The 14,121-nt window shown below is 60.2% G+C and overlaps 2 protein-coding genes and 1 pseudogene across 5 annotated transcripts in view; all 3 read right to left on the reverse strand.

Annotated features, from left to right (window-relative positions):
- Window positions 1-223: 223 nt before the first annotated feature.
- On the reverse strand, window positions 224-1,564 carry LOC108512882 (uncharacterized). The gene is made up of 2 exons (XM_017848417.1): window positions 1,484-1,564; window positions 224-1,394 (listed from the first exon to the last, which is right to left on the reverse strand). Exons 1-2 carry the CDS (start codon window positions 1,562-1,564, stop codon window positions 885-887), a joined length of 591 nt encoding a protein of 196 aa, XP_017703906.1. The 3' UTR covers window positions 224-884.
- Window positions 224-3,524, reverse strand: LOC108513185 (uncharacterized; annotated as a pseudogene). The gene has a single exon (XR_001880807.1). The product of XR_001880807.1 is annotated as an uncharacterized LOC108513185 (transcript).
- Window positions 224-14,121, reverse strand: part of RXRA (retinoid X receptor alpha) — a 70,344-nt gene continuing 56,446 nt past the window's right edge. For all 3 annotated transcript variants that reach the window (XM_017848857.1, XM_017848867.1, XM_017848876.1), the window contains 4 exons: window positions 11,510-11,642; window positions 9,070-9,161; window positions 6,911-7,016; window positions 224-4,341 (listed from right to left, as the gene is read on the reverse strand). In XM_017848857.1, coding sequence (XP_017704346.1) covers window positions 4,194-4,341; window positions 6,911-7,016; window positions 9,070-9,161; window positions 11,510-11,642 — 479 coding nt within the window. In that variant the 3' untranslated portion in view covers window positions 224-4,193. The remainder of the gene's footprint in view (window positions 4,342-6,910; window positions 7,017-9,069; window positions 9,162-11,509; window positions 11,643-14,121) is intronic.

Raw genomic sequence — 14,121 nt, forward strand, 5'->3', positions numbered from 1 at the left:
GCCCGTGGCTGCTGACAGACACCCTCGTGGAGGCCCCAGCCCCCTGCCCCTTGGAGGAGCAGCAGAGCCCAGTGGACAGGGAGAGAACTCCCGGAGTGTGGGCCACAGAGGACGCCGGCCTTGCCGCACAGGACCAGCGGGTGGGGTGGAAGGGAGGGCGGGCTGGTGGGGACTGATTGCGGACCCTCCCGCCCCAGACAAAAACATCCCCACACACAACAAACGAACTGAATGGCGATGTATTTTAAACGCTCATATTTTGTTTCTCCTCTCACGTTTCTTCCTTTGCGTGTTTCTTTTCGACAATTCTAATGTCACTGTCCATCAAACCCTGGCACCTGCGGCCGCGATGTTTCAGAGACAATCGTACGGGGAAGCGTTTCAGTCACAGTCACAGGAAGGCCGGCAACAGGACGCAACAGAGTGAGGCTTTAAAAATTACTCCAAAGGGGAAGAAAACCCTTGAAAGCCTCAGGCCCACCCTCCTGCCCCCAAGGAAGACACCCCTATTGCGGCAGTTTCCTCCCAAGCCTCGCCGTCGTCACAGGAGCCCTCTCCTCTGCCATCGTCCGTCCTGGCGTTTCTCACACGAAGCTTTCACCTCAATCTCTAGAAGCAGAAACAAAACAGTCCCAGCCCTCCCCCCGCCATATCCAAGTATACATGAGGGATAAAATTACATTTGTACAAAATAGATTTTTTTTTTTTTTACCTTTCCAGATGCTTTAGACATTTTCTCTTATCTTTACTCTCTTTATGGATCTGTCATCCTCTCTAAAGTATTAGCTATGCGTCCCAGCTAAGGCATTGCTAAGGATTGGGAACGGCTAAAGCTGTCTGCTCCAAAGCATCTTAAAATAGATGCATCTCCTGCCTTGAGATATTCATTCGAACCCGGATTTCACCACAGGAGGGTCCTTATGTACTTGCTTACACGAAGCAAATTTATAGGAAAACAGGGGAAATGTCTTGATTAAAAATAAACACAAAACACTGGTAACCGCTCCGCCTCTCCTGCGTGGCACTCGCGTGCGGCTCTCTCCACACGCATCTCTCTGTACAGCACATACATGTTTACACCACACACCCGCGTGCACGGGCACCAGGTCACGCACCCCAACTCCACGACAGACACACCAGCCGACTACCCACAGGCTGCACATTCTGGCAGGACCCTCCTGGGTGCCCCATGGGGAGGGGCTGGGGGCCACCTCCAGCACTGCCACCAGGCCACCAGCCCAGAATTCTTGGGGAACACCGTGCTTGGAAAACCGAAGGTCAGGGCTGTCTTTCCCAGAGGTCGTATGCTTCCGGGGTGTGGAGGGCCAGTGGCTGACACAGGCCCCAGGGTGGAAGGTCCCGGCAGGCCAGCTTCCAAGCGTGCCCGACGCAGCCTAGGGGAGCCCAGCTCTGTGGCATCTTCACTCCTCAGCCTAGGAGCGCCATCTGAACGGCAAAGCCAGAAGGTGACCAGCTGAGGCGCCTGCCTGAAGGTGCCGGAGTGCCCCGGGGGCCCAGGAAGCAGCCGCTGGGAAGGGGGGGCCCTGCTGGGAAGCTGCTTCATCCAGCCAGGCCAAGGCGGGGACAGGCACAGGTGGCTAATGAGCTGATGTTAGTGCTATCTTTAGAAAATTAAAGATTGTCCCACCAAAAATAATAATTACCAAAAAATCACCTTAATTGAACCGGATTGGTAATAGTACTATACAGGTCTGGTTAAATAGAAACTCTACCTCTACTCAGTGATGAGCCACACTCCCCACGCGTCACCTTTTCAAACCAACAGCACTGTCTGCACACCCACAAGGCCGATGAGAAAGGGGCAGGAAGAGCCCAGGACACGTGGAGCGGTGGGTAAGGCTGCTGGGGCCAGGGAGGCCGGGTTCTGCTTTCAGGGGTTGGCAGCCCGGCGGGGGGGGCTTCAGTGCTTTACATCCAGCCAGCTAGCCAGTGCCGGAAACGACCAAGTTCCCAAGAAGAAGCCGACCCCCCATCATGGAGGCCCGTCCCTGGGCTTCTTCCTCTGGAGCCGTGGGCATTCCCAAGGGTCCGGGCACAGATGGGTGGGCGCTGGCTGCAGAAGGCACCAGGTGTTGGCGTTGGGTCTTTCACGCTCCCACCACTGGGGCCCCGAGAGTGCCTGCACCCTCCTGCCGTTTCCACCACACCCCCCAGGGGCGGCTGTGGCTTCCTGGCAGTGCCTGGGAGGGGCCCAGCTGGCCAGGGACCCGGTACAGGTGTGAGGCTCAACACTCTGCCTCGGGATGGTGGATTGGGCAGGGGGCCACCTCTGGGGATCCACGACGCTGAAAGGCAGGGGTGGAGGGGGGCAGGAAGGAGGCAGGGGTGGAGGGGGACAGGAAGGAGAGGCTTGTGGGATCTCTGACAGTCTCTGTCTCGGGCACAGACTCAGCTGCAGGCTCCACCCAGGTGCCTCAGCTCAGCTCTGGCTGGGAGATCCAGGAAGGAAAAGAATGGACACTTTCTTCCCCACCGAGACTGGAAAACTGCCTCTCTGAGCCACTGCCTCCCAGTCCAACCTCCTAGGCAGCTCCCTTCCCCAGTGAGGAAGCCCCTGCTCCAGGCGGGGTAAGACTTCGGAGAAGGCACCCACTCCCCCGCATCACTCCTAGACTGCTCCCGGGAAGACAAGACCCCCCTCCTGTATCCCCCCATCCATCCCCTGTTCAGGCACCTGCGACTGACAAAGGCTGGGTCCACGGGACTGAGGCATGAACAGGAAAAGTACTCAGGCCAAAGGGAGGGCCTTCCAGTGCAAAAGAGGCGAGTTCAACCTGAGAGGGTCCCCACACCACCAGAGCCCGGGGGCAGAGCCTGTGGGAGGAGCGCCGGGCCGCACGGGGCTGAGCCCCCACCACCTTCAACCAGAGCAGACATTCAGTGAGGCTCCCAAGTAAGGCTCTGGGTGAACAACGCTATCCGGGGACACCACCAGGCTGGGTGGTCCCACCAGGGCCTGCGTGTGGCCCAGGCCCGAGGGCGCTGCAACTCAGGGTTCTCAGATTCCAAGAGTCTTTCAGACACAACTGGCAGCCAGAGAGAAAGCCTGAGCGGGGTTCCCACCGATGCCCCCGCAGAGCCACTCCAGGCCGCGGAGCATCTGCCCCACCCACGAGGCTCCCAGTTCCTGAGCCCCTCTGTCTCCAGGCCACCTGCCCCCTCTGAGGGAAACGACAGGCCACCCTCCTCCCCTCCCATCCCCGCGGGCCTCATGGATGGATGCAGGTCAGCAGAGCCCTGTGCCTCCAGCAAGGCCAGTGAGGTGGTGACACCCTACTCGCCTGAGCCGGGGCCAGCCCTGCAGGAACCAAGGACAAGCCTCGGCCCAGCCCTCAGAGCAAGAAGACTCAGACTGGGGAGGGGCCAGGGCACTCCGGTCTGAACAGGGAGCAGGCAGTCTGAAACCAGGACACCAAAGCAGAGAGAAAACTGAGGGGTGGTGAGTGACCCCTGTCCCTGCAGCCTGGAGGTGGCCCCAAAACCCTGCACAGAGGGTGGCTCATGTTCTCATTGGCTCAAGGGCAAAACCGTGAGTTATCTTTGGAAAAAGGGGCTACTTCCCCCTCACTCAGAGCACAGGGCAGCCTGCTGGCCCCACGAGTCCCCTCTCATCCCCGAGGCGGCTGAGGTCTTTGCTGACGACACACCAGCCTGCGCCCCCAGCTGTCCCCTCCTCCTGATGAGGCGGAACCTGCCACAGGCTGGCCAGGCACCAGTATTCAGAGCAGGTGAAGATGTCACTCCAGACAGGAGGGCCACACGGAAATTCTGAAAACCAGCATCGATAAACAGCAACGGAAACAAAAGCCCCATTCCCAACTCCTGCAGCTCCAGGGCTGGGGCCCGAAGACCCTGTGAGTCGCCCAAGCCCCGTGGGGTGTGGCAGGGCGTCCGGAGAGCCCAGTGGGGAAGCGCCTGGCTGGGCTCACCACGCTAGTTCTTGCCACGCAGGCTGCTGCCTCAGGAAAGCCACTGCCCTGGGCCACAGACAAGTAGTAACAGAAATAAGGAGGGTGACAACACATCTCTTAGGCAGAGCAGTGACAGGCTGTGCCCCAAAGTCCAAACAGGCCAGGCAGAGAAGGGCAGGGACAGGGCTCAGGCTGAGAAGAGCAGCTGGCGTCCAGGCAGGGTGGCCAGACCGGGTGGGCGCAAAGGATGGGCCCGCAGGCCTAAGTCATTTGGTGCGGCGCCTCCAGCATCTCCATGAGGAAGGTGTCAATGGGCGTGTCCCCAATGAGCTTGAAGAAGAAGAGATGTTCCAGGCACTTGAGCCCGATGGAGCGCAGAGCCGGCAGGCGGAGCAACAGCTTGGCGAACCTGCAGGGAACGGGTCTGGTGAGGGCCAGGCAAGGGGCAGGGGCAGTTCTGTCCTGGCACCTGGAGGCCTCCCTGGGGTTGGGGCTGTGTGTGAGAACCCAACCCATCCGAGGCTGGTCTGTAGCCCCAGATCTGCCTGTGCCAAGCCTCCAGAAGGAAGGAGGGGAGGCTAGAAGGAAACAGGGGCAGTGGCATCCCAGAGCCAGGAGAGAGTGAAGGGGGATCCCTGGGGCTGAGGATGGAGATGAAGGGCCAGGGGCCAGAGAGCGGCTGGCTAGGGCAGGCTGAATAGCTCTTTGTAAAGAAGTGAAAAATTGTGGGCAGCTGGGCATGATGGCTCACACTTGTAATCTCAGCACTTTGAGAGGCCGAGGTGGGAGGATGGCTGGAGGCCAGGAGTTCGAGACCAGCCTGGGCAACGCAGTGAGACCCTGTCTCTACAAAAGAACAAGAGAAAAACAGTAGCCAGGCGTGGTGGTGCATAATGCCTGTACGGAGGACCACTTGAGCCCAGGCTGAGGCTGCAGTGAGCTACGATCGCACCACTGCACTCCAGCCTCGGTGACACAGCGAGATGCTGTCTCTTAAAAAATGGAAAAATGGGCCGGGCGCGGTGGCTCAAGCCTGTAATCCCAGCACTTTGGGAGGCCGAGACGGGTGGATCACGAGGTCAGGAGATGGAGACCATCCTGGCTAACACGGTGAAACCCCGTCTCTACTAAAAAAAATACAAAAAAACTAGCCGGGCATGGTGGTGGGCGCCTGTAGTCCCAGCTACTTGGGAGGCTGAGGCAGGAGAATGATGTAAACCCGGGAGACGGAGCTTGCAGTGAGCTGAGATCCTGCCACTGCACTCCAGCCTGGACGACAGAGCGAGACTCCGTCTCAGCAAAAAAAAAAAAAAAAAGGAAAAATGTGGGCCATGACAGCCAGGAGCGGGTGTGAGGTCAGCAATGCATCTGGCTGCAGCAGCCATCGCAGCAAGAGACTGCGGGGCCTGTCAGGGACAGGGCTGCTGAGCACATTGGTGAGTCGCAGGGAACAGGCAGGGCACATGGTGGGTAACCAGGAAGTCAAAGGGCATCAGGCGGGGGAGGGGGAGTCAGCTGCACTCCCACTGCAGGTGGAGCCGGGCCTGACTTGGGAGCTGTGTACTGGGGCAAGCCCCTTTCCATACAGCGTCAGCACCCCGTGAGTGCCTCCCACAGCACCTCGTGCAGGGCTGTGGGCCTCAGACCAGGGCCACCCCTTCCCCAGAAATAGCTCTGCTGGCGTTGGGCACAGCCTGGTCAGAGAAGGCTGGCGGGGGAGGGAGCGAGCATGGGTTGTTCCTCAGGGCCTGGCCCACCCCTGGGGAGTTTCCTGGGGCAGGGACCAGTGGGCTGGCAGAGAGGGAGAGGGGGATGTCTGGGGCTCTGGGAAGAGGGATGGCAGGGCCAGGCATGAGGGCAGCAGCTGCCGCTGAGGACACGGTGCTATGGGGACGGGATCAGGTGTCCCTTCTGGCTGGCCGTGTCTGCCCCAAGGCCCCTGTGCACGGCCTAAGTCTCTCCACACGGCCCCTCCAGGGCCTGCACAACCTCATTAATTATTAACGAAGTCTCTCTTTGAGGGAAAAGCTCTGTGGTTGGCTGCCTCACAGTCCTTGTTTTAAAGGCAAAAACAGCGCAGAGGCTGGAGTCAGGCCAGAGAACAAGCTGTTTTCTGCTGAGCTGGCGAGATGGGCCAGGGCAGAAAGCCAGGAAAAACAAGCCGCCTGCCACCCCCTCCTGTCCTCGTCCTCCGGGAAGTTTCACTTTAAACCAAGCCAGATGAGGGCTGAGCAGGCAGCGGGGACACGGTTAACTGTGTATGTGCTGGTGGCAGGAGGGCCTGGGTGTCCTATGAGGTCTGCTGGGCCCCACCTCCCCCAACCCCCCACCCACAGGCTGAGGATCAAGAGGCCAGGAGATGCCCCTTGAGAGAGAAGAGGCAGAATCTGGAGAGCTGACTTTGAAACCGAGGAATCCACAAATGTTTCTCTTCCTGGACACCTACTGTGCACCCAGCACTGTGGACTCAGAAATGAGAGAACCCCAGCTCTTCTAGGGCCCACAGCCGTGCAGGGGAGAAAGATGAGCTCTGCGCGTGGGCCATGGCTGCCTATTCTGTACACACTTGTAGAGAGTGTTTAGTATGTGTGGGCATCTGGCCATCCACTCTACACATGCTTGTGAAGTACCTACTATGTGCTGGTGTCGCCGGACCTCTGGTGGTTCTGCTTGGCAGGGGAGCATAGTGGGGGGTGAAGCACAGGCTTCATCTACCTACTTGACAAAGACAAGCACCCACTATGCGCCAGGTGTGAGGTAATCCTTCCAGTGGGGATATAGCGTGAGCCTGTGGGGTGTGCCTGCCACAGCCCACTGGCCTGGAGGACCTCCCGCTGCCTGCTCAGTACCTGCTGGCACGGGCTGGGCCTGGGGAGGGTGCCACCTTCTCATTCACACAAAACAGCCTTGCAGCAAGGTGGGGGCTCTGGAGACAAGAGCCCAGGTCTGGGGTGTGTGTGGGACAGGGCGGGACCCACCTTCCTGGCTGCTCTGGGTACTTGTGCTTGCAGTAGGCCTCCAGGGACGCGTAGACCTTCTCCCTCAGTGCCTCCACCTCGGCCGGGTTCGAGAGCCCCTTGGAGTCTGAAAGGAGAAGAGGCCACAGGTCAGAACCCTCACCTCAGTGTGTTGCAGGCACCTGCCCCCAGGACCCAGGCTTGTGTGGGGTCTCCCAAGCTGCCCCACCATGGGCAGAGCAGGTGGTGTGAGGGACGCTGCTGGACACGCCCCCGCCCGCTCTCCCAGAGTCTGGTGGCAGGGGGATGACTGTGGAATCCATGGCCAGGCCAGGCTGCTCTGGGTCCAAGCTCGGCTCTGCCACTTGCCAGCCATGTGACCTTGGGTCAATTATTTGACCTCCAGAGACTCGGTTTCCCCATCGATAAAGTGTCAGGAATCTGCTGCCTTCCAGCCGCCATGGGAACTGGGAGAGGCAATGGAGGCCTCTGCTACCCTTGGGTCCCAGCCCCATGACACGGATGGGAGCTGTCACTGCTGCCCCCAGGAGCACCCAGACCCTGAGGAAACCCATCCTCGGCACGCTCGCGGAGTGCTGAGCTCGACCCAGACTCGAGAGCCCAGAGTGAACAGAGGCTGAGACTGCAGCCACCAACACCTCCAAGGCCAAGGGACCCCATGTGAATGCCACCTTGGCCCGTGTCCTGGGGCTCCCTGGCAATGTGTCTGGCTCCCTGAGCTGCCTCAGCTCCAGCCGGTCTCCTCACCCTCCCTGCCAGCCTGTGCCTTGGTCTCCTCGCCATCCCTGCAAGCCTGTGCCTAGACCCTGCTTGTGCCAATCTCACCCTCCTTGCAAGCCCATTCCCCGGTCCCGCTGGTGCCCCAGCTCTAGCAACCAGACCACACAGGACCTGAATGGGGATTCCTTGGGCTGGGCCGAGCCATGGCGTGACTCAGCCGCTGAGTTGGCAGGATTATGGCCCGGATGCACAGCCTGGGTGATCAAATGTCCCTGGAAACAAGCTCTCCCCACAAGAAGATGCCCACCTCCATCCCGGCCCGGTCCCTCAGAGCCAGGTCTGACAAAGGGCAAGGTCAGGGCCAGGAGCCAAGAGGGCTCCATTCCCTCCACCACAGCCCAGGTGAGCTCCCCACGGCAGCCCCAGACCTCTCCCTCCACACCCCAGCCGCCCGCCCCTATCGCAATGAGCTGAGTTTCCAAACACAGAAACCCATAGCTCCCTCCCAGCTGGAACCCCTCGGGACTTGGCTGCCTGTGGCCCCAAGAGAAAACCCAGACTTAGCAAGACTTTCAAGACCCTGCCTGGGCTGCCCCCACCAGTCCACCCCACCTCTGTGCCTCCTATTCCCCTGGCCCCTAACTTTCAGCTCCCAGAGGAAGTGACCCACACCCTTGACCCACCGTGCTCCTGTCCTCATGTGCCGGGGACACCTGCTGGTGGATGTGACCCTCTAAATCCCAAGCTCTGGGCAGGCAAGCCCTACCCAGCAGCGTGAAGAGCCCGGCCATGCCCGGCAGGGTGCCGGGCAAACAGGCACGTGTCAGCATTTGGGCAAAGGAGTAGCACCTGGGAGGCTTTTCAAGCCGAGAACCCAGAGGCTGGAGAAGAGCCGCACTGTCGGCCAGAGGCTTGTGCCCAGCTCCGGCCCCACAGCCCCAAGCCCTGCTCTCCTCAACCACAGGGGCCCAGCCCCAGAAACACCCTGGACCCAAGGCTCAGGGATGAGGTTGGTCGTCTCTGAACACCTGGCAGGCCTGACCCATCCCCACCCCATCCCCAGCCTGCAGGGCTCGGGGCTCCCAAACTTCAGCACTGGAAGTTCACAACCACAGCCGGCCACTTCCGGAGTCTGGATTCCGATGCACAATGGCGAACGCTGCGAACCGGGGAGCCCAGACAGCACCACCAAGCCCCTCATGACAGGTGCCTTGCTGGGTCCCCCTGTGCCCAGGGGCCACGCTCCCTTGGTGGGCCCTCAAGGTGAGCAGAAGGCAGCATGGCCACACTTCCACTGGGAGGGGAGCACGCTGAGCTCAAGGAGAGCGGGAGTTGGCCTCATGTGCAGCCACAGCCAAGAGGTGCAGCCGGGAGGAGGCCCAGGTGCCTCTGCCCCACCAGAGAACGGGGCCAGGAGCCTCAAGGCAGGAAGGCCATACCGGGGTTGAAGAGGACGATGGCGCGCAGGCAGCCCAGCTCCGTCTTGTCCATCTGCATGTCCCGCATCTTGGACACGAGCTCCGTCAGCACCCTGCAGAGGAGGAGGGCAGACACCCCATCCCAGTTAGGCCGAGGTCCTCACCCAGGCCATACCCCAGATACCCAACGTCTCTGGGAAGCCCGGCGTGGCTGGAGGGCGGCTGAGATGGGCCAAGCCAAGGCAAGGACCGCCAGACAGCCTGAGAGGGAGTGGGCTGGAACCTGGGCCCAGGTGCCACCCCTGCCTGGAGGGTGGGCTCCTCTCCTCTCCCTCTAGGGTCTGCCTGTGGGGCTTTATTCTGGGAACCTAGAGGCTAAAGAGGCACCACGTGACAGCTAAGCTGAGGTGAGCTGGAGCTGCACGTGGGGTACAGAGTCCACGCCCCCTGAGCCCAGCAAGACCCACCACTGTCCCTCCTCAGCTGTGGACCTGACACCACCTGAGGCAAAGCCCATGCCCGTGCCACAGCCCCAGCTGCTCCCTTCAGTCCAGGAAGAGACCTTTCTCCAGGACCTGATCTCCCTGGGTGGGGCCTGCCAAAGGGAGGCATGTCCACTTCTTATCACCAGAAAAAAAAAAAAAAACACCAGCCTCAACACAGGGAAAACCTGCCAGTACCCTCCATGGAGACGCTGGGGGCGTTCTCAGATTCAGACTCAGCCGCCCCACTCCTGCAGCTGGATTCTGAATCCCATCGGCCTCTGCAGTGTCCTGGGCCCCCTAGCCTCAGCAGCCTGCCCACCAACCCCAAAGCTTGACTGCTGTGTCCAGGAACTGAGGGTGGGCCAGAGCAGGGGAAAGGGAGGTGACCGGGTGGGGCCTGGATGGTTGCCTAAGGAGCCTGGGCTCTCCCCTGTGGGCCAAGGTGGGCCCTGAAGGTCTGCAGAATGGGGAGTGCCCTGGCTGATTCCTGGGAGATCTGTAGGAGCCCGGAGGACAGGGTGGGACAGAACAGGAGCTGGAAGGGACCTCCGATGTCTGCTCTGAGGCAGGGGCACACAGCTGCAGAGGGGCAGGGCAGCAGGCATGGAAACGGCCTGGGCCACTAAGGGCAAAGACTTTGCATTCCACTTGCACAAAAGGCGAGGAAATGCTGGGCCTCTGTAGTCACTGCTCTGGGACCCCAGAGAATGTAACCCCAGAGATAGCGACAAGGAAGCTACCGTCCACCTCTGTCATTGCCATCTCTCTACCAGCCAGCCAAAGGAACTGTCAGCTGGGCCAGTGGCTGGGGCTTCGCTTCCCAAAGCCGTATCCCCAGTACCCCTCTAAAGACGCTGCTGTGGGCAATAAACACCGCACCCTGCAGCCCCCGTGGGGACCCTCCTGTACACTAACTTCCTAAAGGCCCTGACAAGTCCTGCAGCAAAGACCCTCGAGGACACCGTTTAAACTAGCGTTTGCCCACCATCTGCGGCCACAAACCCTTTTGCACTTGGCACATCCCATGGAGATCAAGTTCCAGGACCACCCTCAGGACTCGGGGACCTGAACCACCCCCTGGGGCATTGCTGCCGGGGCATCCGTCCCCCTGTAAGTGCCAGTGCATGACCTCTACTCACCTCTAACGTGAGGGCTCTCATGTTCAGGGGCCACCTTCTCCAGGTGGCCTGCTCCTCCCACCCATGGCTCCTTGTGCTGCAGACCCCTGACCAAGGACCCTGCAGCGCCCCTCCCCAGCCTTCCTGCTCCGGCTGAAGCTGACATCTGGTCCCCAGAAGGCCCGGTGGGCTCTCTGGACTCGTGGAGAAAGACTGCAGCGATAGTGACAAGGAAGCTACCGTCCGCCTCGCCTGGCAGAGCCGAGCTGGCCGGTGCTCTGGGAGGGCAACGTGAACAGACACGGACCACCCAGGCCCGGATGAGGGCGGGCTCTGCAGCCAGTGCTGCTCCTGCAGTGTGTCCCCTGAGAAGTGGCTGAGGTGCAGCCCACGCTCCGCTGGGAGGCGGGAAGCACTGTGGTCCGACACCCCTGCCTGCACGGGGACAGGCGTTAGGCCGCACCACGCCCCGGGCTGCCACGGCATTCCCGTGCCAGCCTCACACAGCCTGCGATGTGCCAACTCGAATTGACACTTTTACAAAACTGCATCTACGGTGTCATCACTTTAAAAAGAAATGACGCTTTCCTTCCCACGGATAGATACATGGGATCGTGAAAAAAGAGCTGGAGGGAGACAGGTCAAGTGCTCCCTGTGGTTACAGATGCCCCCGAGGCAGGGCTGGTACGGGGCTCTGAGCCTCCTCCTTGTGCTTTTCTCTGTTTTCCACGTGCGCACCCTTCATGCACTGAAATAATACTAGGCAGGACGTGCACAGGGGCCGAGGCGACCGAACTCAGCTGGCCTGGCGGTGGAGGTGAGCAAAGCGCCCTCGCCCCTCCTGGGACCCCCCCCGACCTGTCAAAGATGGCGCCCACCCCTGCACTGTGGGCGCTGTTCCGGTGGACGTGCAGCCCAGTGGCCAGGAGGATCCCGTCCTTCACAGCGATGGAGCGGTGGGAGAAGGAGGCGATGAGCAGTTCATTCCAGCCTGGGGAGGAGGCACATGGTCACTCGGCTGTCTCCCGGCCCCACGGGGCTTGCCCCTTCCCCAGCCCCTGGTGGGAGCCCGCAGAGGCAGCATGTCACAGACCCATCCTGACAGGCTCTGGAACCCCAATCCCACGAAGTGCTCCACAGAAAAGAGGTTCCTGAGAATGCCTCTTCTACAGTACACACCAGCACACGACAGACCCTGAGAAGTCCCGCACAAAGTCCCTTGAGCTTTGTGGAACCCAGGAGCTCACAAACTCATATGCCCACGGAAGCTTCCTCCTGTGTGTGCAGGACACTCCTGCCATGGAGCACGCGGGAGAACACCCAGGGATGTTCCCAGGGTGGCCCCAGAACCACTGCTGCCAGCAGGGTCCCAGGAGCAAACTCTCGGGGATCCGTGTGCACTTCATGGAATGCCACCGAACAGCAGGTTATCCAACTGAAGGCAGGTGCATGAGAGCCGCAGCGTCTTTTGGGAGGTTTCCCCGGAGGGCGGAAGGTTAGAAAACAGCAGCACCTCAACATCGGGGGGTTCCCTGCGGGGGGGTAGTTAGGTAACAGCAGCCCCTCAACATCGGGGGTTCCCTGGGGGGCAGGCAGTTAGGTAATAGTAGCTCCTCAAAATCGGGGGTTCCCTGGGGGGCAGGCAGTTAGGTAACAGCAGCTCCTCAAAATCGGGGTTCCCTGGGGGGTGGCAGTTAGGTAACAGCAGCTCCTCAACATCGGGGTTCCCTGGGGGCAGGCAGTTAGGTAACAGTAGCTCCTCAACATTGGGGTTCCCTAGGGAGCAGGCAGTTAGGTAACAGCAGCTCCTCAACATTGGGGGTTCCCCAGGGAGGTAGTTAGGTAACAGCAGCCCCTCAACATCGGGGGTTCCCTGGGGGGCAGGCAGTTAGGTAACAGCAGTCCCTCAACATGAGGTTCCAGTGTAGACAAGGCAGAGCAGGCATCGGTGAGGAAGAAAGCCTCAAACAGGGACCCTCGCGTGCACACGCATTACTGTTTTCGTGGCTCCTGGAGACTAGGTGACATGGAATCACCTGCAGTCACACAGTCAGGGANGCTCCTCAAAATCGGGGGTTCCCTGGGGGGCAGGCAGTTAGGTAACAGTAGCTCCTCAAAATCAGGGGTTCCCTGGGGGGCAGGCAGTTAGGTAACAGCAGCTCCTCAAAATCGGGGGTTCCCTGGGGGGTGGCAGTTAGGTAACAGCAGCTCCTCAAAATCGGGGGTTCCCTGGGGGGTGGCAGTTAACAGCAGCTCCTCAAAATCGGGGGTTCCCTGGGGAGCAGGCAGTTAGGTAACAGCAGCTCCTCAACATTGGGGGTTCCCCAGGGAGGTAGTTAGGTAACAGCAGCCCCTCAACATCGGGGTTCCCTGGGGGGCAGGCAGTTAGGTAACAGCAGTCCCTCAACATGAGGTTCCAGTGTAGACAAGGCAGAGCAGGCATCGGTGAGGAAGAAAGCCTCAAACAGGGACCCTCGCGTGCACACGCATTACTGTTTTCGTGGCTCCTGGAGACTAGGTGACATGGAATCACCTGCAGTCACACAGTCAGGGACCCTCGCGTGCACACGCATTACTGATTTAACTGCTCCCGTTTACAGGGTGACACGGAATCACCTGCAGGCACACAGTCACCTTCAGCACCTTCTGCACTCCCCGAGCGCTCCAGAGGCTCCAGCCTCTACCCCGACACTGTCATGAATTTCCCACTTAATCCCAACTGTAATCCTGGAAAACTGGCATTAACCTTATTTTACAGAGGGGAAAACTGAGGCATGAGGCGGTCAGTGATCAGCAAGAAGTTGGTGGGGACCACCGTGCCAGCTCCGGCTCGGCCCACCACACCCTCCCAGCACACACCCACCCCGTTATGGGGACCCTGGGGCAGGTGTCACCGCCCCCATTCTCCCTGTTTCACAACTGAGTAATCCCAGGGCCCCAGGAACGAAGTCCCACGCCCGAGGCCACCCCGCCCAGGTGTGCTGACGGACCAGGCAGGGATGGCACCCGACTCGCCCCAGGCTGTGCAACCAAAATGAGGGAGGAACGGTGGGGTCTGTGCCCCACCACCGTGGGAGCCTGCAGATGGCACCACGGGCAGTCTGATAGAAAAGCCAGGGCTGGAAATACTGTCACAGACGCGGGACAGGCACCTCCCACCTGTCACGCATCCCCTCTCCCTGCCAGGTGGCAGCAGGCAGCCCATTGCAATGGAGAGTCAGAACAGTGGGGTTCCCTGGGGCGGCGGTTTAAGAAACACACCCACCCTTTGCACCAAGGCTGCAGTGTGCAGTGGCGTCCCAGGGCTCAGCCGAGTCAGCCACGAAAACAGCTTCCACACTGCCCAGCCAGATTTTCTTTGACCACAGAATCTTTTTTTTTTTTTGCCCATGAAAACATCTGTAGCATCACATTTAGGAGAACTCTGATCTAGATGACCCCTCAATCTGACACGTGGGTAATCTGTGGCC

This window comes from Rhinopithecus bieti, unplaced genomic scaffold (assembly GCF_001698545.2).
Source record: "Rhinopithecus bieti isolate Rb0 unplaced genomic scaffold, ASM169854v2 scaffold_2205, whole genome shotgun sequence".
In the NCBI taxonomy this organism is placed as follows: domain Eukaryota; kingdom Metazoa; phylum Chordata; class Mammalia; order Primates; family Cercopithecidae; genus Rhinopithecus; species Rhinopithecus bieti.